The 25,732-nt window shown below is 37.1% G+C and overlaps 1 protein-coding gene across 4 annotated transcripts in view; it reads left to right on the forward strand.

The window, feature by feature from the left end:
• The window catches only part of TMEM260 (transmembrane protein 260), a 75,647-nt gene that overhangs the window by 16,011 nt on the left and 33,904 nt on the right, over positions 1-25,732 (forward strand). For 2 of the 4 annotated variants that reach the window (XM_003794401.3, XM_023515866.1), the window contains exons 4-11: positions 8,404-8,581; positions 10,236-10,349; positions 13,345-13,524; positions 15,488-15,528; positions 19,528-19,611; positions 21,490-21,604; positions 23,049-23,218; positions 25,206-25,377. In XM_003794401.3, the coding sequence (XP_003794449.1) occupies positions 8,404-8,581; positions 10,236-10,349; positions 13,345-13,524; positions 15,488-15,528; positions 19,528-19,611; positions 21,490-21,604; positions 23,049-23,218; positions 25,206-25,377 (1,054 nt within the window). The remainder of the gene's footprint in view (positions 1-8,403; positions 8,582-10,235; positions 10,350-13,344; positions 13,525-15,487; positions 15,529-19,527; positions 19,612-21,489; positions 21,605-23,048; positions 23,219-25,205; positions 25,378-25,732) is intronic. The other 2 variants (XM_023515867.1, XM_023515868.1) reach the window with 2 other exon arrangements.

Here is a 25,732-nt window from a genome sequence, read left to right on the forward strand (position 1 = left end):
AGGCAAGAGAATCGCTTGAGCCTGAGTTGAAGGTTGCTGTGAGCTATGTTGCTACAGCACTCTACCCAGGGGACAGCTTGAGACTCTGTCTCAAAAAAAAAAAAAAAAAAAAATAGAAAAATCAGCCAGTGAGGCATTGTAGTGGGCCCTGGCAGTCCCAGCTTCTTGGTGGGCTGAGGCCCACTTGAGTCCAGGTGTTCAAGGTTGCTGTGAGCTACGCTGAGGCCACAGCACTCTAGCTTTCTAGCCTGGGCAACAGAGCCAGACTCTGTCTCAAAAAAAAAAGGGGGTTGGGAGAGGCAGTGGATTAATTGGAGGCTCTAGGGATTCTGTAGACTCATAGGAAAGTATCTTTCTTTTAAACTGATAATAAACCAGTGATAAAAGTGCTTATTACCTCTCTTGTTTAACAAGTTTAAGACTAGATTTGCCTTAGATATATATTCATCACTATGATCGTTATGATTTTTGCAGCATCACCTAGGAAAGCCTCCGCATGTTTGAAGTTGTTTGTCCTGTTGATACAGAGCATTCACTGATGTTTGCTCAAAACATAGGATAGAAACTTTCAAGTGTTTTTTTAAAACTAAACAAAAATTTGAGAAAATTAGGAACTTTCTTAACATCCCAGTGTGTAAAAAGGCAATATGAATAACTAAGAACCTTCTATATACTCTTTGAAATATTTATTTTATAGACGAGGAATAAATCACTTAATATGAAAATCAAAAGTGCTTTTAAGTAAATTTTTATTTCTATACTCTTACTAAAAGAATGTTTAAACATTTAAAATGCTGAAATGATTATTCCTTGGTTTATGAAAGATATACCCATATACACATCATTTTATTAAAGAAACAAATCAATGTAACAAATTCAAAATGAATCCTTTAATTTTTACCTTAATTTGTTACCAGCACACCCATTTCTATAACAGTAAAGGACATGGTTTTGAAAAGAAACAAAATTCACTCCAACACCAAAGTATCTTTTGTCTTAACTTTTTGCAGTTAAAAAAAAATTTCTTTCTAAATAATGGCATAAGAATTTTATATAGCATGACTTAAAAATAGGTGGACTTAGGTTGTGGCAATTTAAAAAGAATCCTTGTTTTTAGAGCATTAAAAACTAAAGATAAAGTTTGTCTGAAATAATATACGTATGGGAAAACTTCCAATTTTTAAAAACTCAAATAGCTTGTCTAGGACATATACACAAATATAAAGTGAGATAAGCTTTTAATTTTAAAAATACATCAGTATGGCTTTGTAATGCATTATATAGAGGATTTTAAGTTCTTGAAATCTGTTTTCCTTATTTATATATTTTTTTTGTGTTATTGAGTCATATATACATAGATCAGGAATACATATGCATATGTGGGATACAACGTGTTGATTGTTTTATATAATTTGGAGTACTTACACCAAACTAATTAATAAAGCTTTCACCTCATTTACTTCATTATTGTGTTAAGACATTTATGTTCTATACTTGATAGATTCGACTCGTACCCTTGCAATATGCTCCATAGGAGTGGTCCCACCGTTTACCCTCCCCCCGCCCTCCCTTCCCACTCCATTTCTCTCCTTCATCCTGGGCTATAGTTGTGATCTATCTTATTTATATTTTGATTAGGTTATAGTTAAAAATTCATATTCCTTGGGGTCTTTTGTTTTAAAGAAATATAGAAAAATCTATTGAATACACATTCAATACATTTAATTCAATAAGAACCTAGCAAAGGGGCAGCTACCTTAGTCTTAGCAATAGTTCTTCAGGAAAAACTTGGACAGGTGATGCCTATAGTAGGTTGTAAACAATAAGTGGGAGTTAGCCATGTGAAGGCAAAACACTGTTACAGGTATAGGGTGAGAATTCCTATTCCAAAAATGCGGCATCCAAAATGCTCCAAAAGTCAAGACTTCCTGAGTGCTGACGTGACACACAAAGAAAATGCTCACTGAAGCATATTGGGTTTCAGATTCTTGGTTTTGGGATGCTGAACTGACATGTATTCTGCAAATATTCCAAAATCTGAAAAAAAAAAATCCAGATTAAAAACAATTCCAGGGGCAGCACTTGTGGCTCAAGAAGTAGGGTGCCGGACCCGTATACCAGAGGTGGCGGGTTCAAACCCGAGCCCTGTCAAAAACGGCAACAACAACAAAAAACAAAACAAACAAACAAAAAATTCTGGTTCCAAGCATTTCAGATAATATGCAATCTGTTTAGAGAACCTCATTTGCAAAGAAACTCAGAGATGAAGAAACAGCTTGTAAGTATAGGAGTTATGAGTCATTTTGTGTTTATGAAATGAAGTTTATGATGAATTATGTTAAGAAATGAAGCTACAGGTGAGCTGAGAAAAGATTATGAAGGGTCTTGTTTGTTATGATGCACAGCTTATATTATGGTTTATGATGAAAGGGGAGCCACTGAAGGTTCGGATGCAGAAAGGGAGATGAGGTGTGTTTTGGGTCCCTCATTGTGGTGGCTATGGGGGTCACAGGATGGAAAGCAGACAGCTTATGATGCTGTTGAATTGGTTTAAGCCTGAGGGCAGTGGTATAGATGGAAAGAAGAGGATAAAAAATAATCACGAAGGCTGGGTGCGGTGGCTTATGCCTGTGATCCTAATACTCGGGGAGGCTGAAGTGGGTGGCTTGCTTCAGTTCAAGACCACCCTGAACGAGAGTGAGACCCCATCTCCAAAAAGTAGCTGGGCATTGTGGTGGGCACCTGTGGTCCCAGCTACTCGGGAGGCTGAGTCAAGAGGATCATTTGAGCCCAAGAGTTTGAGGTTGCTATGAGCTGTGATGCCACGGCACTCTACTGAGAGTGGCAAAGTGAGATTCTGTCTCAAAAAAAAAAATTATGAAATAACATTGGCAAGATGTGCTATGTTGGACAGAAAGTAAAAAGGAGAGGAAGCTTTGATGATGACTTCCAGGTCTCTTAGATAACCAGGTAGACAGGGAAAATCACTGAGGTAGGGATTAGCATGAGTAGCATGGGTAGCATGAGTTATTTTTAGGGAAGAAGATGAGGAATTAGTTTTGCATATGTTGACATTAAGGTTCTAGGGACACTCAGATTTGGAGCAGCATTGGTGTCCCACTCAATTGGAGATACGTAAGTCTGTAAGTAAGGGAGGAGGCAGTGCTGGGACAGATTTATTTTTTTCAGTTTGTAGTTGGAAGTTGAACTTAAGATGATGGGTAGAGCCACAGAGACAGAGTATGCGGAGTGAGAAGAGCAACTGCCTGAGAGTGAAGACAGTAAAACCTTGGGGAATAACTAGCTTAAAGCAGTTAATGGAAAAAAGGGAGACGAGTAGAGAAAACTCAGCAGGAAGATGTATGAGGAAACCAGGGGGGGATGCAGACTCGGGTGGCAACCCATAGGCCAACACGGCAGGTCCGGAGGGCACGCTGTCACTGGAACCTCCGTGAGAGCAGGATGGGCAGCGTGCAAGGGACCAGGGGCTGAAGGTTGCAGGTGTGGGCGTGAGGCCGACACTGCGCGGCTCCCAACCTGGAAACTTGCCTTCATGAGCTCATCCTTGGTGTCAGCTCACTTCATGGTCACTTATCCTGCCTCATGAGGGTGAAACAAAGTATGGTTAGATAGTGTACAGGAAGCACGGCTTGAGCAACGTCCTGACACTGCTTTCCTGCAGAAATCTGAGAAAGAGTCGAAGCCCTCAGAGTCTTCAGAAAACCGTCATCCTTACTACTGCTGACATAATCTTGTGAGGTGTCCGCACACACCACAGACTGAGCTCGGTGTTAGCGTGGGTGTGCGGTTGCAGTCCTGGGCCTCACAACTGCATTGCTGCACTGCACTCAGCCTGCAGACTCATTGATACGGGGTGCACCAACCACTGCTTGGCTTTTAGGACAAATCCTTAGGTTTAATGAAAGTCTTTTGACCACTTTATTAAACCTTTTTCTGTCACAGACTTCTTTTAATAGTAGTGTCCGGTCTTATTTAATTGGTCTGTTCCAGCCTCTCACAATTTGATGTTCCCTTTCCCAGCCTCCTGTGCACTCCCTGGCGGACTTCAGCTTTCATTTCACTCATCTCCTCTCCTCACACTGTCCTCGGAGTAATTGAGACCTACAGCCTTTTGCTCATCCCCTTACCTCCTCATCGGCACCCTGCTGGCAGGCCTCATGGTCCATCACTTTAATTCTCTTTCTCTCTTGTTCTTCTGTCCTCATCTCCTTGTGTCCCTCCCACCTAGCAGAGCCTCTCCCAGCCTCTGGAGTCTCCTGAGCTAAACAGTTACTGCTACCCACAAAGCCTGAAAGTGTCCCTTCAGAGTGTGCAGAGTGTTTCCATAACAAATGTTTCAAATTGTCTCAACTTTTTTTTTGGGGGGGGGGACAGAGTCTTACTCTGTTGCCCAGGCTGGAGTGCTGTGGCATCAGCCAACCTCAAACTTCTAGGTTCAAGTGATCCTCCTGCCTTGGCCTCCCAGAGTGCTGGATCACAGGTGTGAGCCACTGTGCCCAACCTCTCAACTTTTCCTAATCTACTTGTTTGTGTATATTACATGGCTGGTGATTGTTGACTGATTCTGAATCTTAGTATAAAGCAAACTTAAAAGCAATGTATTGAAATGTGTGCATTTTTAGGAGGTTTTAGAGTTTGACTTAGAAAACACTGTTGAAATAGAAGAAATTTATCTGGGCTAAGGTTATGTGGGTTCTTTTATGAAAAACATGAATAATAAAGTGACGAGGCCTCCAAACTGCTTCAGACTCAACATGTCCCATGTAAGGTGCACACATAACTTTCTCCTCCTAGAGGCACATTCCCTCTCTTCTGCTTTCCACAGGTTAACAATCAGCATTTATTTTCAGAATTTCCTTACACATTTTCCCTTGAAAACGTAATAGAAATTATACAAAAGAGAGGAAACTGTTTGAGTCAGGGTTCTTGGTTGCAAGCAGTTGACTCTGGCTGTGTTTGGCAGAAAGAAACATTAAAGGAAGTTGGGGGAAACTCTGCTATTCAATAATGACATAATCCAATTTAAGAAATGGGCAAAGGATCTAAAATGTTTCTCTAAGGAATCTGTACAAATGGCTCGTATGAGAGAAGACGGTGCTCAGCGTCATTAGCCATCAGAAAAATGCAAATGAAAATCTTAATGAGATGCCAGTTCATACCCACTAGGATGGCTAGAATTAAAAAGCCAGATGACGGGTGCTCACTAGGAGACATCAGATCCTCATACGCTGCTGCTGGGAAACAAACAAATTAAAAACTCCCCTATTCTGTGGTATGCAATTTACATTAGGACTATAGTGTAAATTGCTATAGATTTACTCTGATTTCTGAGCAAGTTCATTTGATGCTAAAACGTCTAAGATGGTAGATTTGAGTTCCATTAATTTGTATGATAGTTACCTGTGCTTCTGTAACTTCACTCAGCAGTCTTATAAACTATTCCTCTGATACCAAGGAAAATCAGGTAAAAAAAAGTATATGGATTACTCATTGCAAAACCTTCCTGACCTTGCCGGGAAGATGGGGAGAAGAAATTCAGATTATAGACCTTGCTGATGTGGGATTAAAATGTAAACGTACCCATGTTTAATAATCTAAAGTGGATACATTTTATCTCTGAAGTCAGTAATTTGGCATTACTCTTCAATTTTTAAAACCTTATGAAATATTTGAAAAGACAGTTAACATAGTTCATGATACCAAAGATTAATGTCAATAGTTCAAAAACTTTACAGAGTTTTTGAGTATAACAACCTGTGTTAAAAATCACTGTAGATTAATAAATCTTGAGTTTTCTTCCTGAGGATTCATTTATAGTGGGACTTTCTTTTGCTTAGTTTCAGGTACTATTTCTGGTAGGAACACCATAATATTTTTTTATTTCCATATTAAAATGTTTTATCAATGTTTAGGTTACATTGTTTCATTTCTAAGGTAAAGTTCAAGTTGTAGTTGAGCCCTTCCTCCTGCTGAACACCCTCACAATGTGCAGGTTAGGTGAGAATTTGCAGTCGCCCTGCTTCCTGCCCTTTCCCGCTCTGCCTCCTCTCCCGTCCCCCTCACTTGAATATCCTTGTGTTTTCTTTGGTGTGGACTGTAGTTGTTTATATGTTGGTTTCATATTTGTGTTGAGTATGCAGTGTCTTTTCACTAGAACAGCTCAGGAAGCGTGTGATGTTGATTGGTTGTCACCTTCCTGGTGCTGTCATCTTTGGTCACATGGCCAAGATTTTGTCTACTTGTTCTGGCCACTGTAAAGTTGCCATTTTTCCCTTTGTGATTTATTTATAGGGAGCTACATTGAGACTATGTACATATTCTGTTACTATAAAACTTTTGCCTGCTAGTTTTGGTCTTCATTGATTATTAAGATAGTTGCCCAGAGGTGATTCCTATTTGCACCATTTCTTCTGCAGTTATTAGTTAACTTCCTATGGAACGGCAAATGTGTTCCTTCTCCTCTGTTCATGTCACTGTGGATTCATGGATTCTTACTATGATTATTTTGATACTCAAGTTGTCTCCATCTTGGCCATTGGGTGCCCCTCTTAGCTGGTTCCCGTGTCCTTCTGTCATGTCCCCAGCATCCTTTGAGTTTTTCTTTACCTTCTGGGACAAGATGTTTCAGACTAATTTTGTGCTTGAGCTACTCCAGCCCTGGAATCAGCCGTTTCTCCAAAGATACTAATTTGTGTTTTAAGTAGAAGGAATCTTATATCTTATACTGACTTTCCAAGATAATATTAACAGATAAAACATAGCCTTTCCTTAAAAACATTAGAAATATGTGTACTTTAATTGTTCTCTCATTCACTGTGTTTCCTTTTTGTGCTTAGGGCTAGATGTTTCTAATATAAATGAAGTTGAACTCCAGCTCACTTTTCAAAAGCAATGTCAAAATAATTAGTACAAATAAATGCTGTAGATGTGTAGAGATGGGCTAGAAACCTGGGAATTGAAGAGAAATTTGAGAAAGAAGTACAATTTGAGTAAGTAGAAAGGAGCAGAGAGGGTACTCAATTCATGTGCGTGGAAGGAGGAAAGGGGACATGCTGGAAAGAGACACATGTTGGAGGGATTTGAGGAGCCTAATTGTTGGAGAGATAATAATGCTGGTGATTAATGGATGGGTGGGGTCCATTTTATTGGAAGCCTGTCCTCCAGGCTGGCTGATTGAGACTTTATCCCATAGGCAATGAAGAGTCCTTCAGTTTGAGGTGTAATCATAAAGAGTAAATTTTAGGTAATTTGATATGATGTTATTTTGTAGAATAGCCTGCAAAACAGAAGACTAGTTAGATAACTATTAAAATAATTGGGTCTAAGGCAGTAGGAACACAAATCAAAAGAATGAATAGATAGGGAAGGAATTTGGAAGGAGAAAACGACATTAGTGTTTTAAATCTGGATCAGTGGAAGAATGGAAAACTCTGAAAGAAATAGGAAATTGATGATTTTTATAAGAAAAAAAACAGAAATTGTTAATAGACATTCCAGAAAAAATATTTCTAATAATTTCTGTTATAAATAGGTATTTGGTGATAGCTTTAATTTTCATACTTTTAGGTTTATAGTGGAATAGAAAGTTGTTTTGACCTGACACGATCTCGTGTGCTCAACCATGTTACTGATCTCACATTAGATCTCGAAATAATATTCAGATTCCTGACTGATTTAAAATATATGATTCTTGTTGACATTCGGGGGTGAGAAATTTGTTTCTAAGTGTGGCATTTGATTCTTTTAGTGTTTTTGAAGTTCACATTCCCATCTCCATCTTTTAGAAAACTACTATTTTTTAACTTCAGCATTGTTTAAAGAACAGAACCATTACAAACTAAGAACTTTGCTATAAAAGAACTTAAAATCACAAAGTATTGTGACCAAGACATTCTTTGCCAGATGACACATAACATAAAGGTAGATGGTACCTAGATCCTCATATTCCACCTAAAGTGGAAATGAGTTTTCCTGAATAAATGTTAATATGTTGCCATTTAACTGTTACAAGTCAGTATATTTAGGTCTTAATCAGACCATCCTTCTTTGTAGATAGAGCAAAAGAATGATACAGGTTTGTTATCTCTCTAGCTGTCGTCTCTTTAGGTTTTCTGAATTGGCTTGAGTCCCAGCAGTTACATTCTGAAGACTAACCTTTATTCTATCCATATGTCTGTTTATTTCTTTGTTCATAGGTTAGCATATGAACTTAATTAAAATCTATTGAAAGAAATCATTACATGAAGTAATGTACTAGTTACATAATATGTTGGGGCAGTGCTGGGCAGCTGTCATAATTTCTGCTGGTACAGTTTATAAAAAAGAAAATAAAGTTAGTTCTTTTCGTTGGAAAAGAAGATTTCATGTTATCTGTGTTTGCAGGCTTTCTGGCTCATATGCTGGAGGAATCCTTGCTGCGGGGGTGTTTTCGTTTTCCCGTCTAACATGGCAGTGGTCCATCACAGCGGAGGTTTTCAGCTTAAACAATCTGTTTGTGGGGCTGCTTATGGCTCTTACTGTACATTTTGAGGAGGCGGCAACTACAAAGGAGAGATCAAAGGTAACCTATTTTGATCAAAGTGAAATCATTGTTTGTTTAAATTTTTAGACAGATGCTCTATTTCTTTTTAACTTCAGTTTAAATACAGTTTGTCTATGCTGATTACTTTCAAGGTAACCTAGGCATCTTGAGAAAGAAAATGTTCTCAGTTTTTTTAATCTGGATGGAACCTTGCTATCCCTTATAAAAAATGGGACTTCCTTTTGCCCTCAGAGTTCAGAAGTTTTTTGGGGAATAAGGAGATTATGAAATTCCTTCATGTCCTATAGAAAGATAACAATTGTTGTGTGTGCTGTCGTAAGGCGCCAAACTCCAGACTGACCCTGAAATTAGGATATGCTAACTCATTCTCTAATAGCCAAAAAAAGTCAGATTTGTAATTTTTTCTTTTTACTAAAAGAGGAGGATCAAATGTAGCTCAGAAATGAAGTAGTTCAGAAGAGATTACGGTGAATTTTAAGGCAAGCACTATTGTCAGAATAATTTGAAATGTGAAAAACCTCTTCTGAGAGCTTATAGTCCATACAGTTGAAGAAGCTAAAACATCTTAGTGTAGGCAGCCTTGTGTTGCTCATAGAAACAAAAGAACATTGCGGTTTATCTGTGATTCCCATAAATAGATCTGTGATGTTATTAGAGTTTATTTTTTTGCTTAACAATTTATGTTAAAGAAAAAGTTTTTAATATGCTTGTTAAAGGATGGCAAGGCAGGCTTTATTCAGGTTGCGGTATAGGGACCACTGCGGTAGGATTTTGTGCTGGAGTAGAGGTCAGAGTCAACTCCACATGTAAACAAGGGAAAGTAGGAATTTATAGCCAAGGATCCGGGTCAGTAGCTGGGAAATTACTGAGAGGAAGCATCAGGGGTAAAGGGGAGTCCTTGGTGGAGGCAGAGCAGGGAGACCAGATGTCACCTAGGGAGTCATATGGGACAAGCATCCTGATCACACAGCAAGTGTGTTGCTGCGGGGGGTGGGGGGGGGTAGGTGGGGGGGCGGGGCAGGGCCGTGGGTTCTGGCTGAGCTGACTCAGTAGGGTTCTCACTTCAACTGGACCGTGCAGAGATAAACACAGAAGCCTGAAAGTCAGGGCCTCGGTGAGAAGAAGGTTCGGAGGAGCCTGACTAGAGTTTAGTCAAAGAATCTTTGTCAATTAGGAAACTAACATACGTTTAACTAAATCAAAAACACCACCCTGAAACCAGATTTCTAAATAAAAGATGCTGTATTTCATTTACTTGACAGGAGAAAAACTAAAGCAATTACTAAACTTCAGTTACAGATTTTATTTGAATAACAATCATTCAATCCTCTATTATTGTTAGAGCTTATCTGGTCATTCTATAGGACTTTCTGTAAGTCGTTATTTAATGAGAATGGAAATCCATATTATTTATATAATTATTAAATATTAATAAATAGTTAATGTTAATGAAAATACTAACAAAAATAATGGTAATAAATACTAATGACTGTTAAAAGTATAATTACTTGTATTTAAAGAGGTTGATTTTAAGCTATGATAAAAAAGCTTAAGCTATGATAAAACCAAGCTATGCCTGGTTTTAATATAAAAAATGGACTTTTGTCTTTGTGCTTACTTAGAGTCTTGGTGAATTTTTAACTTAGATTTTTTTTCTTTTATTTATTTTCAGATAGCTAAAAGCGGTGCTTTCTGCTGTGGCCTTAGTCTGTGTAATCAGCACACAATCATGCTCTACATTTTGTGCTTAATACCTTGGATTCTCTTTCGACTTATAAAAGAGAAGGTAGGTTTGTGAAATTTATAAAAATTAAAATTCATAACATTTTACTTAAACGTTATATAACATTTGCATCATCTGAAAACATGGTGCTTTAATTTTTTTGGGTTTCATAAAGCATAAATAACCTAGGCCCTACCAGTATTGACTGAACAAAACAGGATTTACAAAAGTTATGCAATATTGATTGCAGAGACATCTGGCCTGTTTGTAATTTCGTGATTCTGAACAGCACCTTCCTGCAAATAGGCTGGAAGGACTTACTGCCACAATATCAACTTTCCTTAATTGTTTTATTATCCATTCTAAGAGGCAGAGTACTACACTGATAACACTTCTATTTGTCTCACCCTTTTTGAGTCCTTGCTCTGTGCTGTATGCCTGCTCTAGGTGCTGGAGAATTCTGCGCAACAAAACAGACAACAACCCTGCTGTAAGGAACTAGATGATAAAATCTCTGAGAAACAGCACTCCTAATTTCTCAGAACATATCTCCTTAGAATCAAAAATGACTTATTTTAATTTCTTCTTTCCCTGAAAGGAAAAGTGATTGTAAATTAGAATGGCAATAAAAAGCAACATAGGAAAATTACTTTATTAGGCATTGGGAGATACAGGTACCCAGAGGTTAAAGCAGTCTATATACAAAGCTCATGCTGGATTGATTTTACTTTATTTATTATTTGTTTGTGAACAAACTCAGCTTTATTTGTCATTTTATCATTTGGGAATTATATCCAGCTATAAGCAGAATTGTAATGAAAAATACATAAAGCAAATAAAATTATCATATAGAAATAGGGTTATAATTATAACAAAGCTTTAGATAACTATATTTACTATACTTGTACACATTTTGGTTCTGAGCTTCTTAACAGCAAAGCAAAAAGGGTAATATGGAGATTATAAAATTTTTATTATATGATTAAAAAATAAAAAAGGAAACATAGTAGTTGACAGGAAAGAGCAACTTTTCCTTGGAATTGCATTCATGTAAGTCCTTCTGTAAGAGACGGTGAACAGGCTGAGTTGTTTAGAGTGGTTTATGGAGCATACAGAAGGTTCTTTACAGGGTACTTTATAAACCCTTGACTTAAAAATGGCAGCATGAAATGCAATCAGTGAAACTTTCCTGTGGAATATGACAGTGAAGAGGCCTAAGTATTTTCTTGTGCATCAGTGGGCTCAAAGGTGGGGACAGATGGACAGCATGTCTCACTCTGATAGCCATCACCTTAGCCAGGCTTCTGACCTGAACAAACATCAGTGAGGTGCACTGTTGGAAAGGACCTGAAGAGCACTTATTTCACGTTTGACTGAAAGGAGAGTCCTGTGCTTTCTATGAAGCATGCAGGACTCAGAGTTGGCAATTTGGGGGGCCTGGACTAAGGCCTGTTTGCCCTATGCTGAGGTGAGCTACCAATGAATGGAGAAGTCTTGAGAACTGTAGCTCTTCAGTGGACCCCTCATGCCCATTATTTATTTCTATCAGAGGCTAGAAAATATGGTCTACTAGTGAAGTGAGAAGAGGGCTAGACCTCACTGTGAGGTGATTTGAGGCAGAGCAGGAAGTCCTGAGTCAATTGGCTTCAGAAGTACTAAAAAACTGCACGTTTGCATGTGTGTACACATATGTACCCACACACAGATCCCATAGAGTAAGTATATGTGTACAAGAGGGTGGGATTATTTAGGGGTGTGATACAGTTGATCTGGGGGGAGGCCTAGACATCAGTATCTTTATAAAGCTCCCCCAGATGATTCTGATGTGCAACTGAGACTAAGAACCAGCCCCAGCTCTCAGTAGTAGCTTCTTGTGCAATTGTCTCCCCATTTATTCCTCACATGAAAGGGAAATTCCGCAGCAACTGCATCTTACCTTCCTAAATTCAACTTTATAACATGTAAAAATTGCAAAAAAAAAAACCATTTACTTTCTTTAAAACTACTTTGAAGAATAGCAGAGGCATCATATTGTTAGATTAGTTATTTCCTACACTCTTTTCATGCCATCATTTTTATGCATATCATTACTGCTATAGAAATCTCAAATTAAATCAGTACTATCATAAAACACTTCATTTCCAATTAAGATGTTTATTTGAAAATGGTAATATAAATGAACTGCTTGTTCTACTTCTTGTGAATACAACATTGGTTCTTACATTCATCCTCACATCTGAATTTCTCTTTTCTGTAAAGGAAAAGCTAACAATTTCCAATTATGATATTTATAAGAGACCCCTTTCCCAGTTACTAAAGCAATTGATATTTGAATGTTAGTTCAAGTGTACTAGAATCAGTTCAATATACCAGAATTCATACTTTTTTGGACTTCATGTTTATAAAACTTCAATATTGTCCTATTTTAGAAGTGTACAGATGAGAAATATATTCTCCCAAATAAGATATATGAGGCAACATTATTACATATAACAACAAATTTCCTCAATCCTGTAAATAAATTGAGGAGAAAAACATTTGGATGAGCTTACAGGTTATGTAAAACCTAGCTTCATTTGTGCCAAGCATGTCTATGAAATGTCCAAATTCCTCATTGAAAGACTTATATTGTCAAGATACAATCCTAATAAAGTTATCATCTTTATGATGATGAAGTGAAGTGGTATTCGAATAGTGAATTGGTGTATTCAAAATAAGCCAGACAACACTTAATCACTTCCAAGTGGGTTACCTCAGCTGTACAAAGCTGCATGTCATGACATGGTTTTAAATATAAGAGATGTAATAAACATGATACTTACGAGTCTTTGGTTCACTCAGATTTTACCTGCCATGCAAAGGAGTTTGGGCTGATGCAATTTTCTAGTAATCCACAGTAATCAGAACATTTATTGTAGTTTTCTGTGGTGACTTGATATAAATTGAGAGATCAGCTCTGAGTAAACACATTTGATGTTTTCTTTGATGTATTCTTGAAGTTCCAGAATGAATCAACTAAAATAAACACTGTTCTGCAACCCAATGTGCTCTGGTGCAGGAACTCTCTCTGGGTGCTCTATTGTGGCTGAGTCTGTGCTTCTCTGCTGGTTTGCTGCCCTATGTCCACCTTCCCATCTCATCTTACCTTAATCGAGCCCGGTGGACCTGGGGAGACCAGACAACATTGCTAGGATTTTTGACACATTTTCTCAGGGAAGAATATGGAACATTCAACCTGGTAAATTTGTGTTTAAAGCCCTTTTTAAGGAAATAAGTGCAGTGCTCTGCTGGAGCCTTGATTGAAAAAAAGAAAAATTAGTATTCGTCAATGACCATAGATAGAATATTCGTTTCAGTTATTTATATAACAGACTCTTTCCCTTGAAATGTGACCTTTACCATGTTATCAAAAATCGGAATCTCTTAACATTGTACTGTTGTATATCTTGCGTATGCTATTCAGGATAGCAAGCATTAAAAAGAACCTACTGGCTCGGTGCTTGTAGCCAGCCACATACACCAAGGGTGGCGGGTTCAAACCCGATCTGGGCCTACTAAAACAACAATAATAACTGCAACAAAAAACAGCCAGGCATTGTGGCGGGCGCCTGTAGTCCCAGCTACTTGGGAGGCTGAGGCAAGAGAATTGCTTGAGCCTAAGAGTTCAAGGTGGTTGTGAGCTGTGATGCCATGACACTCTACTGAGGGTGACATAATGATTCTCTGTCTCAAAAAAAAAAAGAAAAAAAGAGTCTGCTACCTGCAGACTCAGCACTGAGTGTTACTGTGGGCACTCAAGTTGTAAAGAAAAATATTTGGAAAAGATGGAAGGAAAAGAACCTCAAGTTTATAAACTTACCTTAAGCAGACCATATGGAGAGAGAGAGAGAATGGTGTTCAGGTTAGTATTTAGTTTTAGAAATGTCTATAAATGCTTCATAAAATTTGAGTCCACTAATGGAAATAGTGGGCTCAAAGAAACTCAAAAGGCCTCACTCTCCCTAAGACATATTAAGAGAGGACATTAGATGTGGGTGCATTAAAGCTAACTGGAAAATGAAGGGATGAACAGATGAATTTTTCTTTCATGTTTATGCTTTTTGTGTCCTACTTAAGAAGGCAAGTCTTAGTCCATGGTGTGTGAGACCATTGATACAGAATTCTAAACCATGTGAAAACTAAACATCTATTGTTCACGCATACATTCAAAAGTAGCAAAACTATATACATATTTATAAAAAGTAGGGGAAGAATTAACACCAAATTCAGGATAGTAGTTACCCCTGGGGGATACTAGAGAGGCCTGCGAGGACTTTGTGAAATACTTCATGGAATATTTTATTTCTTAAATGAATAGTGGGTCTATAGATTTTATAAAAGCTCTTTATTCTTTAAATATATGTCATATATATATCTTTCACATGTAGGTGATATTTTGTGATAAAATAGATTAATGAAAGGATAACTATTAATTATTCTGACTTAGAGGGTTTGACACTTTAAATTTATACTCTGCTTTACTTACATTGGTTATTCCATAAAAATATTGTCTGAGGCCATTTTGTACTTGATATTTGTGTAAATTACACAGAATTGTGAAATTATAAACTAATAGGTTGCAATGAACTTTAATCCAAGGGCCCCAAAAGAGCTTAGAGTATAGAGTTTAGAGTTTAGTATAGAGGCCTTTTGAGCTTCTTTGAGCCCACTATTTCCATTAGTGAACTCAAATTTTATGAAGCATTTATAGACATTTCTAAAACTAAATACTAACCTGAACACCATTCTCTCTCTCTCTCCATATGGTCTGCTTAAGGTAAGTTTATAAACTTGAGGTTCTTTTCCTTCCATCTTTTCCAAATATTTTTCTTTACAACTCGAGTGCCCACAGTAACAGAATGTAAAAGGACTGTTAATTCATTAATGTGTTAATCATTCATGCTAGAATAGTTTAACGGATTTTTAGTCAATTATTTTCTAAGATTCCTCCTAAAGGATGTCCAAGTTAAAAAAATTTAATAGGCGTGCTTGCTTCAGCAGCACATATACTGAAACTTCAATAGGCTCCAAGCAATAAAGAGAGATACTGCATCATATATTTAAAACTTGTATCTTTTAAATCAAGATCATTAAAATAACAATAGCCTGACAAAACTTCAGTTTAATACTTATGCAAATAATTTTTTCCCTTTTTTGTTTAGGCCAAATCTGAAATAGGATCCAGTATGTCTAAATTATTGCTGTGAGTATGAAATATTTGAAACTATTTTTAAATGAATTATCTATTAGTTCTTTTAAATACTTTTAGGGTTTGTAAAGTATGTCTGAGAAGTAGTTTTCAGTCACAGTTAACAATTGTTTGTATATTCATTTGTTCCTTGGTATTCATTGGGGATGTGTTCCAGGACCTCCCAAAGGCACTAATCTGAAGGTGCTCAAATACCCGATATAAAATGAGGTAATATTTGCAGCTATCCTGTACACCTTCTTCCTGTCATCGCTTTATTACTTATAATACCTAATTAAGTATATAGATGCTGTGTAAATAGTTGTCAAACTGTATTGTTTAGGTATTAATGACAAGGAAAAATGTCTGTGTATGTTTAATATAGATGCAATTTTTTTCTGAGTATTTTTTTTTTTTTTTTTGAGACAGAGCCTCAAGCTTTCCCCCTGGGTAGAGTGCCATGGCATTACAGCTCACAGCAACCTCCAACTCCTGGGCTCAAGCGAGTCTCCTGCCTCTGCCTCCCAAGTAGCTGGGACCACAGGCGCCCGCCACAACGCCCGGCTATTTTTTGGTTGCAGCCGTCATTGTTGTTTGGCGGGTCCGGGCTGGGGATCCGAACCCGCCACCTTAGGTGTACGTGGCTGGCGCCTTAGCCGGTTGAGCTATAGGCGCCGAGCCTTTCTGAGTATTTTTGATCCAAGATTGGTTTACTCCACAGAGACAGAATCAGTGGATACAGAGTGCCAGATATTCTAGCATTTCCTTTAATAAGATAAAGCTTAAAGTGAGCAACAAATGCAACAGTGAATAAGAATATTAGGAAACTGCACAGCAGTGCTCCCTCACCTTTTTGGCACCAGAGATGGGTTTCATAGAAGACAGTTTTCCACTGACCAGGGTGAGGGGCAGTTTCTGGATTATTCAAGCACATTATATCCCACCTCAGATCATCAGACATCAATCAGATTCTCAGGAGCACACAGCCTAGATCCCTCAGATGCGCGGTTTAAGTAGGGAGCCTCTTCCTGTGACAATCTGATGCCACCTCTGCTCTGACAGGAGGCAGAGCTCAGGAGGTGATGCCCCCCAAAGGGGAGCAGCTGTAAACACAGGTGAAGCTCCACTAGCTTGCCTGCTGCTCACCCCCTGCTGTGTGGCCGGATTCCTAACAGGCTACAGAGAGTAGCAGTGGAAGCCTGAGGGTTGGGGACCACAGACATGGAGCAGTTATAAAGCTACAAGTCTTCTACTTTATATTGAACGCAAAATTACCCAGTGCAGTGTTACTTTATAAATAATTTGGTCTTTGTTATGGTTTTTATGTTGTCTTTCTTTTAGAGACATTATGTAACATTTTATTTAGCAGAATTTGAACAATTATTTTCTTATTATTTTATTCTTTAGTTCTTCAGATCTTGATGTATTTAATGTCACCTGTGGCTTCCTTTAGGCTGTCCTTGTCATGACTCTATTTTTGACTTATAGCTTAAAGTAAACATATTTTCATCTATATTATCCAATAGTGTTCTTTGAAAGATGTGTTAATATTTTCTTTAAAGCCTACTCAGATTAAGAAAACTTGAAAATTATCTGTATTAGGTGTAATATTCTCAATATAAAAATTTGGAAGAAAATAAATGTCGATTACACTAAAGTGGTCTACTAACTAATGATTAATTGCTAAGTCTTGGGGCTACTTGAAAAAATTATGGGGAGAATATTTCAACTACATATATGAGGCAGTTCAAGGCCTCTCTCCATTTCTTCCTTGTTTTCCATCTACCCTTCCTTTCTTTTTAAACACCATTTTTTCCTATACCAAAATTTTTTTCCTATACCAAATTTTTAGAGAAAATTTAGCAATAAAGGTAAGTAAAATAAGAAAATTAAAATTGCCTATAATTCCAGTGTACAGAGATAACCACAATTATTAATCTGTTAGCATTTTTGTGTATATCTTTTCAATATTTTTTATATTTTTGTTTTTAAAACTAGTATCATAATGTTCATATTGTTTTATTAGCCTGCTGCTTTTCACTTTACATTATATCTTGAAAACATTTCCCTGCATTCAATTATTTTTATGTAGACTTTTGGTGGTTTTCATAATTGATTTTAAGTAACTATTTTCATGTATGAGACTTTTGTGGCTCCTTTTCCTTCTTTGTGGGGGGAGGTAGCAAGAAGCTCAGTTTCCTTTTAAAGATACAGTCAGCCTTTTTCATGTCTCTGAGCTTTCATTTTATTCTGCTTTACTCCATGTGGAAGGACGCGCTGTACGCTCTGTACTCCCTACCTTCCAGAGGTTGTTATACCAGTAACAAGGATTTTGCCTTAACAAATCCCACACAAGCTCCAAAGAACTCTCAAGAGTAATCCATACATCTGACTTTTATTAGTTATATGTACAAGTCTGGGACTACTGGGACACTTAAAGGCTTCCTTTACATTAAAATAATAGCAGGTTGTATACTCAGAAAAAAAGGCTGACAGAAGTGATTACCACTCACACCCACACTGTTTGTTCAGTCCAAATCACCATGTAGAATGGAGGCGTAATCCTCGGAGTGAGAATTTCTAGTCTTTAATTGTTTCAGGTGGACAGTAGTGTTGAAAAGGGCAACTCATAATCAACTTATGAGAAAATCCTTCAGAATGATGGAAACTAATCATCTACCGTTTCTAGTCAAGCAAATTAAATTCTTTGCCCATGCACATCTCCAAGTTGCAACCCTGTACAAGGAAATTATTAAATGTAACCTTAGGCAGTGACAATCTTTTGGAGTTTACATTTAAGCAACAGATCTTGAAGAATTAATTTTGAGACCGACTTCATTCCTTTTGAAGAATGGTTTGAAATGGGCCTCATGCTGGAATCAATTTTTCAAGTATATTTGAAAATGAGTAAGGATATCTTCTCATGATAAATGCGTCCCCATTAATAAAATACACATTGTATGCTTTCCATAATTAGGGCATAATATTTTCTCCAGTAAAATTGCCAGTGGGGAGAAAAAAGTTCTTTGAGTGGTAGATAGAGTTGTTTCTTTTTTAAAAAATCAGAGACTGCTAGAGCAAAAGCTACTTTAGAACTCAGATAACCCCTGAAAAGACTTCTTAGTGAATGTGGGAATTTAGCTCAATTGTAGTGAAAAAAGAATACCTTTCTCTGAGATTGTTTATGTGCATTTCAAACCAAATAATATATTAATGGAAAGCAAGGAAGCCTTTTAAGGAAGATAACCCCAAAAAAGGAATAATTAGAGATCACCTCTGTTGACCTTTGTTTCTTTCATGATTAGATCTGCAGAAAACTACTAGAATTACTTTTGTATTCAATTGCTAAATCACTGGAGGCCATATCTACATTGCCAAAAGAAGAAAGTTAAAAAAATTCATTTCAGCCAACTTCTTAACGAACCAATCAGGGATATTATACAGTATACCTGTATCAAAAATATGAAATAGGTCAGGCAGGGTGGTTCACATCTATAATTCTAATACTTTGGGAGGCAGAGATGGGAGGATTACTTGAGGCCAGGAATGTGAGACCATCCTGAGCAAGAGTGAGTTTCCATCTTGCTAAAAAAAATCGAAAATTTAGCTGGGTGTGGTGGTGTGTACCTGTAGTCCCAGCTACTCAGGATGCTGAGGACTCACTTGAGTCTGGAAGTTTGAGGTTGCTGTGAACTCTAATAATGCCACAGCACTCTAGCCAGGGCAACAGAGTGAGACTCTATCTCAGTAAACAAACAAACAAATGAACAATTACTTGTTCTGATTTTATTCCAAATTGTATAAACTGGTAACCAAATGTTAACATTGGAAAACATCTTAGAAGTATATCTATACCGCTTTCTATGGTATAGATAGAAGAAGAAAAAAGTGGTAAATGATTTTGAAATCCCCTTTACAATTATTCAGTGTATAAAGATATTCTACAGAAAGTATTGTATTTAGAATTAACCTAGTTTGTTTTCTGCCAACAATAAGTTAGGTTGTTTTTTACAGTTCTCAAGTGATGAATATGAGGACTGAGCTCTCATTCAACATCCAAGCCCTTGCAATTTGGGCAAATATATGTTTGGCAAGAAAGTAAGTAATTTCATTTCTTTTCTTGCTGTTTTCCTGTGTTTCTACAGTTCAGTGAACTGAACTAATATTTTCAATATGTTAGGGTAGAATGTTGCCAGTATTATTTTATACTCTAAATAAATGACTCTCCTGACTACTTATATTAAGATATATATTGCTTTCTTACTAGCTTTTCTTTTTTTATTAAAAATCAATGATTTCAAAAAACTGAGCAGTATATTAGTCTGGACATCTAGATGTCCAGACTTCAAGTTTGGTCGTTTTGCCCATAACCCATTATTATTGTTGATTTGAAAAAGGAACAATTATTCAAATTCTTTTGATGGTAAAAGAAAGACTAAAAATATATAGCTCTATTTACCTCCATTAATTTTTTATTCATTTCCTATCTAGTGTATTGAATGTATGTGTTTATATGTAAGGGTATATTTGTATATGCATCTACAGTTTTCTTTGCTTAACATTTAAACATAATATTGTGACAATCTTCCCATACCATAAAAATACTTAAACATCATTTAAATGTCTGTGTAATAGTCTAACCTGTAGTAGGTAACAGGAGAATTAATTTAAATGTTCTTCTATTTAAGGATCTTTAATTGCTTCCACTTTTCCACTATTATTAGTGGAAAATCATTCTTATGAATTCCTTTTTGTCCACCTTTCTGATTATTGCTTAAGATTTATCCTAGCACTCTGGGAGACTTAGGCAGTTGGATTGCCTGAGCAAGAGTGAGACCTGGTCTCTAAAAATAGCCGGGCATTGTGACGAGCCCCTGTAGTCCCAGCTACTTGGGAGGCTGAGACTGGAGAATCACTTGAGCCCAAGAATTTACGATTGCTGCAAGGCATGACACCACAGCACTCTCCCGGGACAACAAAGTGAGACTTTGTCTCAAAAACAAAACAAAAAAAAAATTTATGCCTACATGTCAAATAACTGAGTCAACGATTGTGAATATTTTTAAGGCTCTTGATGTAGATATTATCAAATTAATTTTTCTGAAAAAAATTACTATTATTAATTTTAATAGTAGTAATTTTAATTACTATTAATTTAATAGAAAAAATTAATTTTTTCTTTATCATTAATAAAAATTAATACAAATTATAATTATATAATACATATTTATAAATTATAAATAATATACAATTATATATTAATAAAATTTAATTTTTCTTTATTATTTTTAATTGAATAAAATTTAATTAGTAAAGTAATTAAATATAATTAATTAATTTAAATTTTATAATAATTTTAAAAATTAATTCAATTAAATAATTTAACTAATTAATAAAATTAATTGTTAATAAAATTTAATTTTTTCCTTATTAATTTTAATAGTAGTAATTTTAATTACTAATTACTTTAATTTTAATTTTTAATTACTAAATTACTTTAACTTTTTAACTAAAAATTAATTACTATTAATTTTAATAGTAATTTTAATTACTATTATTAATTTAATAGAAAAAAGTAATTACTATTATTTATGCCATACTATTGCTTTTATACCAACATTGAGATTTGCCATGTTTAAATCTTTATTACTTCAAGCATAAAAATATTTTGATTTTACATGTTTGATTACTTTTTAAATTTAATAAGATTAATAGTTTGTATTCTGTGAATTTTAACTTCATATCCTTTATTGCATAGTTCCAAATTAATTTTTCTACTATATGTATTTCTAGTTTATTACTACATTTCAGTTATGTGTTTTAACCCACATTTTAAGGACTGAGATCTTTCTTTGTTCCCAGTTTAAAATGGAAAGTTTTATAGATCCAAATATTTTTCCTATGTTTTAATGCTATACAAACTTGTCATTGATATTCATGTATATGAATAATTTTGGACATTTTTTTTATTTGTAGAAACAAACAGAATCCATCATTGATATGGCTTTTTACTGGAATGTTTTGCATTTATTCATTGTTCTTTGCTTGGAGGGCAAATTTAGATATTTCGAACCCACTTTTCATGGGTGTGGTAAGTTTCATTTAGATATATCCTTTGACCAGAAAGTTTGCAAAGAATGTATAAACTTGTTCTTCTTAAATCTCATAAAAGAGAAAATTATTTCAGAAATAGTTAAAATTATATGTACATTTTTAAAATCAAAAGTTAAATTATTGAGCCGATATAGCTAAGGCCTCTTTTTGGACAAAACCAAACCAAAATGTTTAGTAACACGGTAGTTATCTAGAGAAACAAAAGTGAAGTAGATTTCAGTTAGTCGTGTGTGTGTGTGTGTGTGTGTGTGTGTGTGTATGTGTTTGCAAGTGTAGGTATAACTGTATTTCTCCTGGAAGCCTTTTAAAAATAGCAAAAGCAGGGCAGCGCCTGTGGCTCAGTGAGTAGGGCACCAGCCCCATATACCGAGGGTGGCGGGTTCGAACCTGGCCCCGGCCAAACTGCAACAAAAAAATAGCCAGGTGTTGTGGCGGGCACCTGTATTCCCAGCTACTCGTTAGGCTGAGGTAAAAGAATTGCCTAAGCCCAAGACCTGGAGGTTGCTGTGAGCTGTGACGCCACAGCACTCTACCAAGGGCGACAAAATGAGACTGTCTCTAAAGAAAAAAATATATATTCAAAAGCAGTATGGGTTGTAAGTGGGGTGTTTTACTAACATATTCCCTTATTTCTCACCTCACCATTTCCAGGGCTGTGCAAAAGAGCAACTGTGTGCCTCTTTTACCCTAGCAGCCACCTCTGAGATTAGGATATTTCTCATTATAACAGAAACTATAACCGTGGATAGCTCTTTTCTGACAGCTGAAACCAGCTTGGTCTGTGTGTGTGTCTGTGTGTGTTCAAGAAGCCTAATAATAATACCCTAGTTGATCACCTGAGTGCTAAATCAGTTGAGAAGCAAGATCAACTAGTAAGACTGGGAGAATTGCCTTTATTACTGATGGCCCTGAGATTGGAGAACGTGGCTTCCATCTGCAGACAAGGGGGCTTTCTCATATGTTTCCCAGAGTGGACAGACTTACCCGCCAGTCAGACACTGCTGCATAGGGGAAGCCTCTGTCCTTTTACCCCTCCAGAGTCTATCACTGGTGCCACAGGGACAGAATCTACCACTGGACAAGTGCTTCCTGTGGGCAGCTCACTTCCAAGAGAAAGGGAGGGCCTTGCAGCGTTTCCTTGCCTACTCCACCCCATGTATTGCTGGAGTTGAAGACCAAGACCACACTATTGGAATGAGGGTGTGGATCTAAGGGAGATGCACGTGTCAAACTGGGAAAGAGGAATGTTTGAAAATTGGGAAATAAAGTGGCCTGTGCTTGAACTGGCGGAGTCAGTTTATAAGACCTGAATGACAGCAGCCCCAGCCTTTAGCTCTGCAGTATATTTTTAAATCTGTAAATACCTCTTCAGTTGCATTCAGTAGCCAACTGGACGTGCTTTTCACATGCCTCTTTCATAGGTGGAACGGTTCTGGATGCAGAGCAATGCTGTGGTGGCCGTCCTGGCTGGCGTGGGTTTGGCAGCACTTGTGTCTGAGAGCGGCCGAGTGCTGAACAGCAGTGCACTGCCGTGTTTGGAGTGGCTCTCAGCAGCCCTGTTTGTGGCTCACCAAATATATTCTAATTACAGGTAACATATGGCCATTTTTATGAAAAGTACCATTCAAGCCAGAGATGCCAGGATGTTTAGATTCTAGAACTTTATTTACTTTTAACTTCCACTGATGTGCAAGACTGAAAGTGACAGTGCTTGGTTGAATGCAGTAGTGCTAGAATCTAAGCATGGTGCTGTGTGCTTTCAGGACACCGCAAACAAGGGCTTGGGTCGTCTGTGTAGACCAGCAGTCCCCAACCTTTTTGGCACCAGGGACCGGTTTCACAGATGTTTTTTCACGGGGTGGGGGTGGGGTTAGATTCTTGTGAGGAGGTGCAGCCTAGATCCCTCCCATGTGCAGTTTACACCAGCGCTCACACTCCCATAGGAATCTAACCCCACCACTGATCTGACAGGAGGCAGAGCTCAGGTCAGGATGCCTGCGATGGGGAGCAGCTATAAACACAGGTGATGCTTCACTGGCTTGAGGCTAACTTGTTCATGTGGCTCACACCTTCATGCTTCAAAGATTTTATCTTTTGCATAATACCTGGTCTTTACCCAGTTTACCCTATAGTTAGGAATATTACTTTTAAATTAAGTTCTAAAAGTGTCTTTTATAGATTATTAGAATTACATGTATTTTTCAGAATCTTTTTAACAAGCACTATAATGAAAATCTCAGTCTAACATATTTGTCTCCAGCAATATCAAGTGTCAAGTACATGTTGCAGAATTGGAGGGGAGGGTCCCATAGAATCTCAGTGGTGAGATTTGATTGGCCTTGTTTTGAAAGATTGAATTCCTTCTTTCAATTTAACTTTAACAACCGACGTTCTTCATAATGCTGCAGTAGAGCCCAGCCGTCAGGAGCCTTGTGAGAAGGCTGCATGTTGCAGACACAGCTCCACCACTACACTATAGGAGGCCCACCCAGCCCACGGCATGCTCCCCAGGCCGTTTTTATCCTTCCTGACTTAATAGGACAGTGTGGGTTCCACACCAGGCATGCTTACATAGGCTGGGTGGTTTTATCTTATTTGTGTCTTTTTATTTGCTCCAGGGGAATAGAATAGATAACAACTTTACTGGGTGGTAAAAGGTGAGTCCTCACTCTGGAAAACGGAATGGCAGTAGGAAATGGTAATTGTTGGCTGTATTGATTACAAAGGCAGGGATGATACTACATTCCTAGAAGTGTTTGCTTTGTGATAGCAGCTCAGTGTTCCAGCTTCAGTGTTCCTCAGCTCCATCAAGTGGAATGTGCCTGAAATTAGTAAGGAAGGATGTTGCTTGTCTCATTTTTTGATTCTTTTATTCTCATGTAGTCTTTTTCTTTTTTCATGGGAGCTCTCAGAATTCTTGCCCGTTTTGTTTTGTAGTTTGGAAGTTAGAAAGTCCACTTCATTCTTGAAAAGAGCTGTACTGCCATTGTTGGCAATAGCAGCTAATGCCTGGAGAGGGGTGAACAATGTACCAAACCCTTCCATCCCCTCCCTTCTCATTGGCCTCATTCCCTGGCTATTTCGTTGTCTCCAAAGGGCGAGAGGAGCACAGGAGGCCTGTGGTTCAGGGGGGTGGTGGGAACCTCTGCATGCAAGAAAGTCATACAACTGTCATAGAAATTTATGTCAAGAATGTGCAGATTTCCTTTAGCATTTTTGAAGATTCCTTTGAATTTACATAAAATTACTTTAAGTTCCAGGTGGAATCAGAAAACCTTGGTTTTTAAAAATAAAATTGGATTGGGATAAAAGGACTTAGTCTTGAGTACTAAATGATTACCTTTTTATGAAAATGATTGTAAGTTCCAGAGGTGAGCAGCAGGGTAGGTTTTTGTTCAGCTGCATTCTTGTTATCAGATGACTTTTCTCTTTTCAAATACACTCATCCTTTAGAAAACTCTGGAAACTGAATGCTGATTGAATGATGAGAAAGGAACAGTGTAGAAGACAAACCCTGTCCTGTTAAAACTGCAGCAAAGTGTGGGTATTCTAATAATTCTTTTTATCCTTTCATTCAGCATTTGTGACCAAAGGACCAACTTTGTGATCGATAAATTTGCAAAGAACCTTATAGCCTCTGTGCCTCGCGATGCAGTCATTTTACTCAGAGGAGATTTGCCTGGGAATTCTCTCCGGTACATGCATTACTGCGAGGGGTTGAGGCCAGACATTTCACTAGTGGATCAGGAGGTAAGTACCTCTATCTGAAAAATATACTTAAAATGCAGCAATTATTTTGAAACATATTTTTCAAAAAACTGTTTTTTTTAAAATAGTAGATGGGTCCAGTTTTCACTATCACTCCTGGATAGAACATATATCCTATTCTTCTGTTTGTTGTTTTTTTTTTTTTAATTTTATTTATTTTTTTATTATTAGATCATAATTGTGTACATTAATTCTATCATAGGATACAGCGTGTTGCTTCCATATGCAGTTTGGAAAACTCTCATCCAACTGGCTAACATAGCCATCATGTCTTTCTCATAATTGTTGTGTTAAGACATTTATATTCGGGGGGATTCTGGGAAGATGGCCGACTGGT

The sequence above is a fragment of the Otolemur garnettii genome, unplaced genomic scaffold (assembly GCF_000181295.1).
Source record: "Otolemur garnettii isolate 467f Iridium unplaced genomic scaffold, OtoGar3 scaffold00081, whole genome shotgun sequence".
Taxonomy (NCBI): Eukaryota; Metazoa; Chordata; class Mammalia; order Primates; family Galagidae; genus Otolemur; species Otolemur garnettii.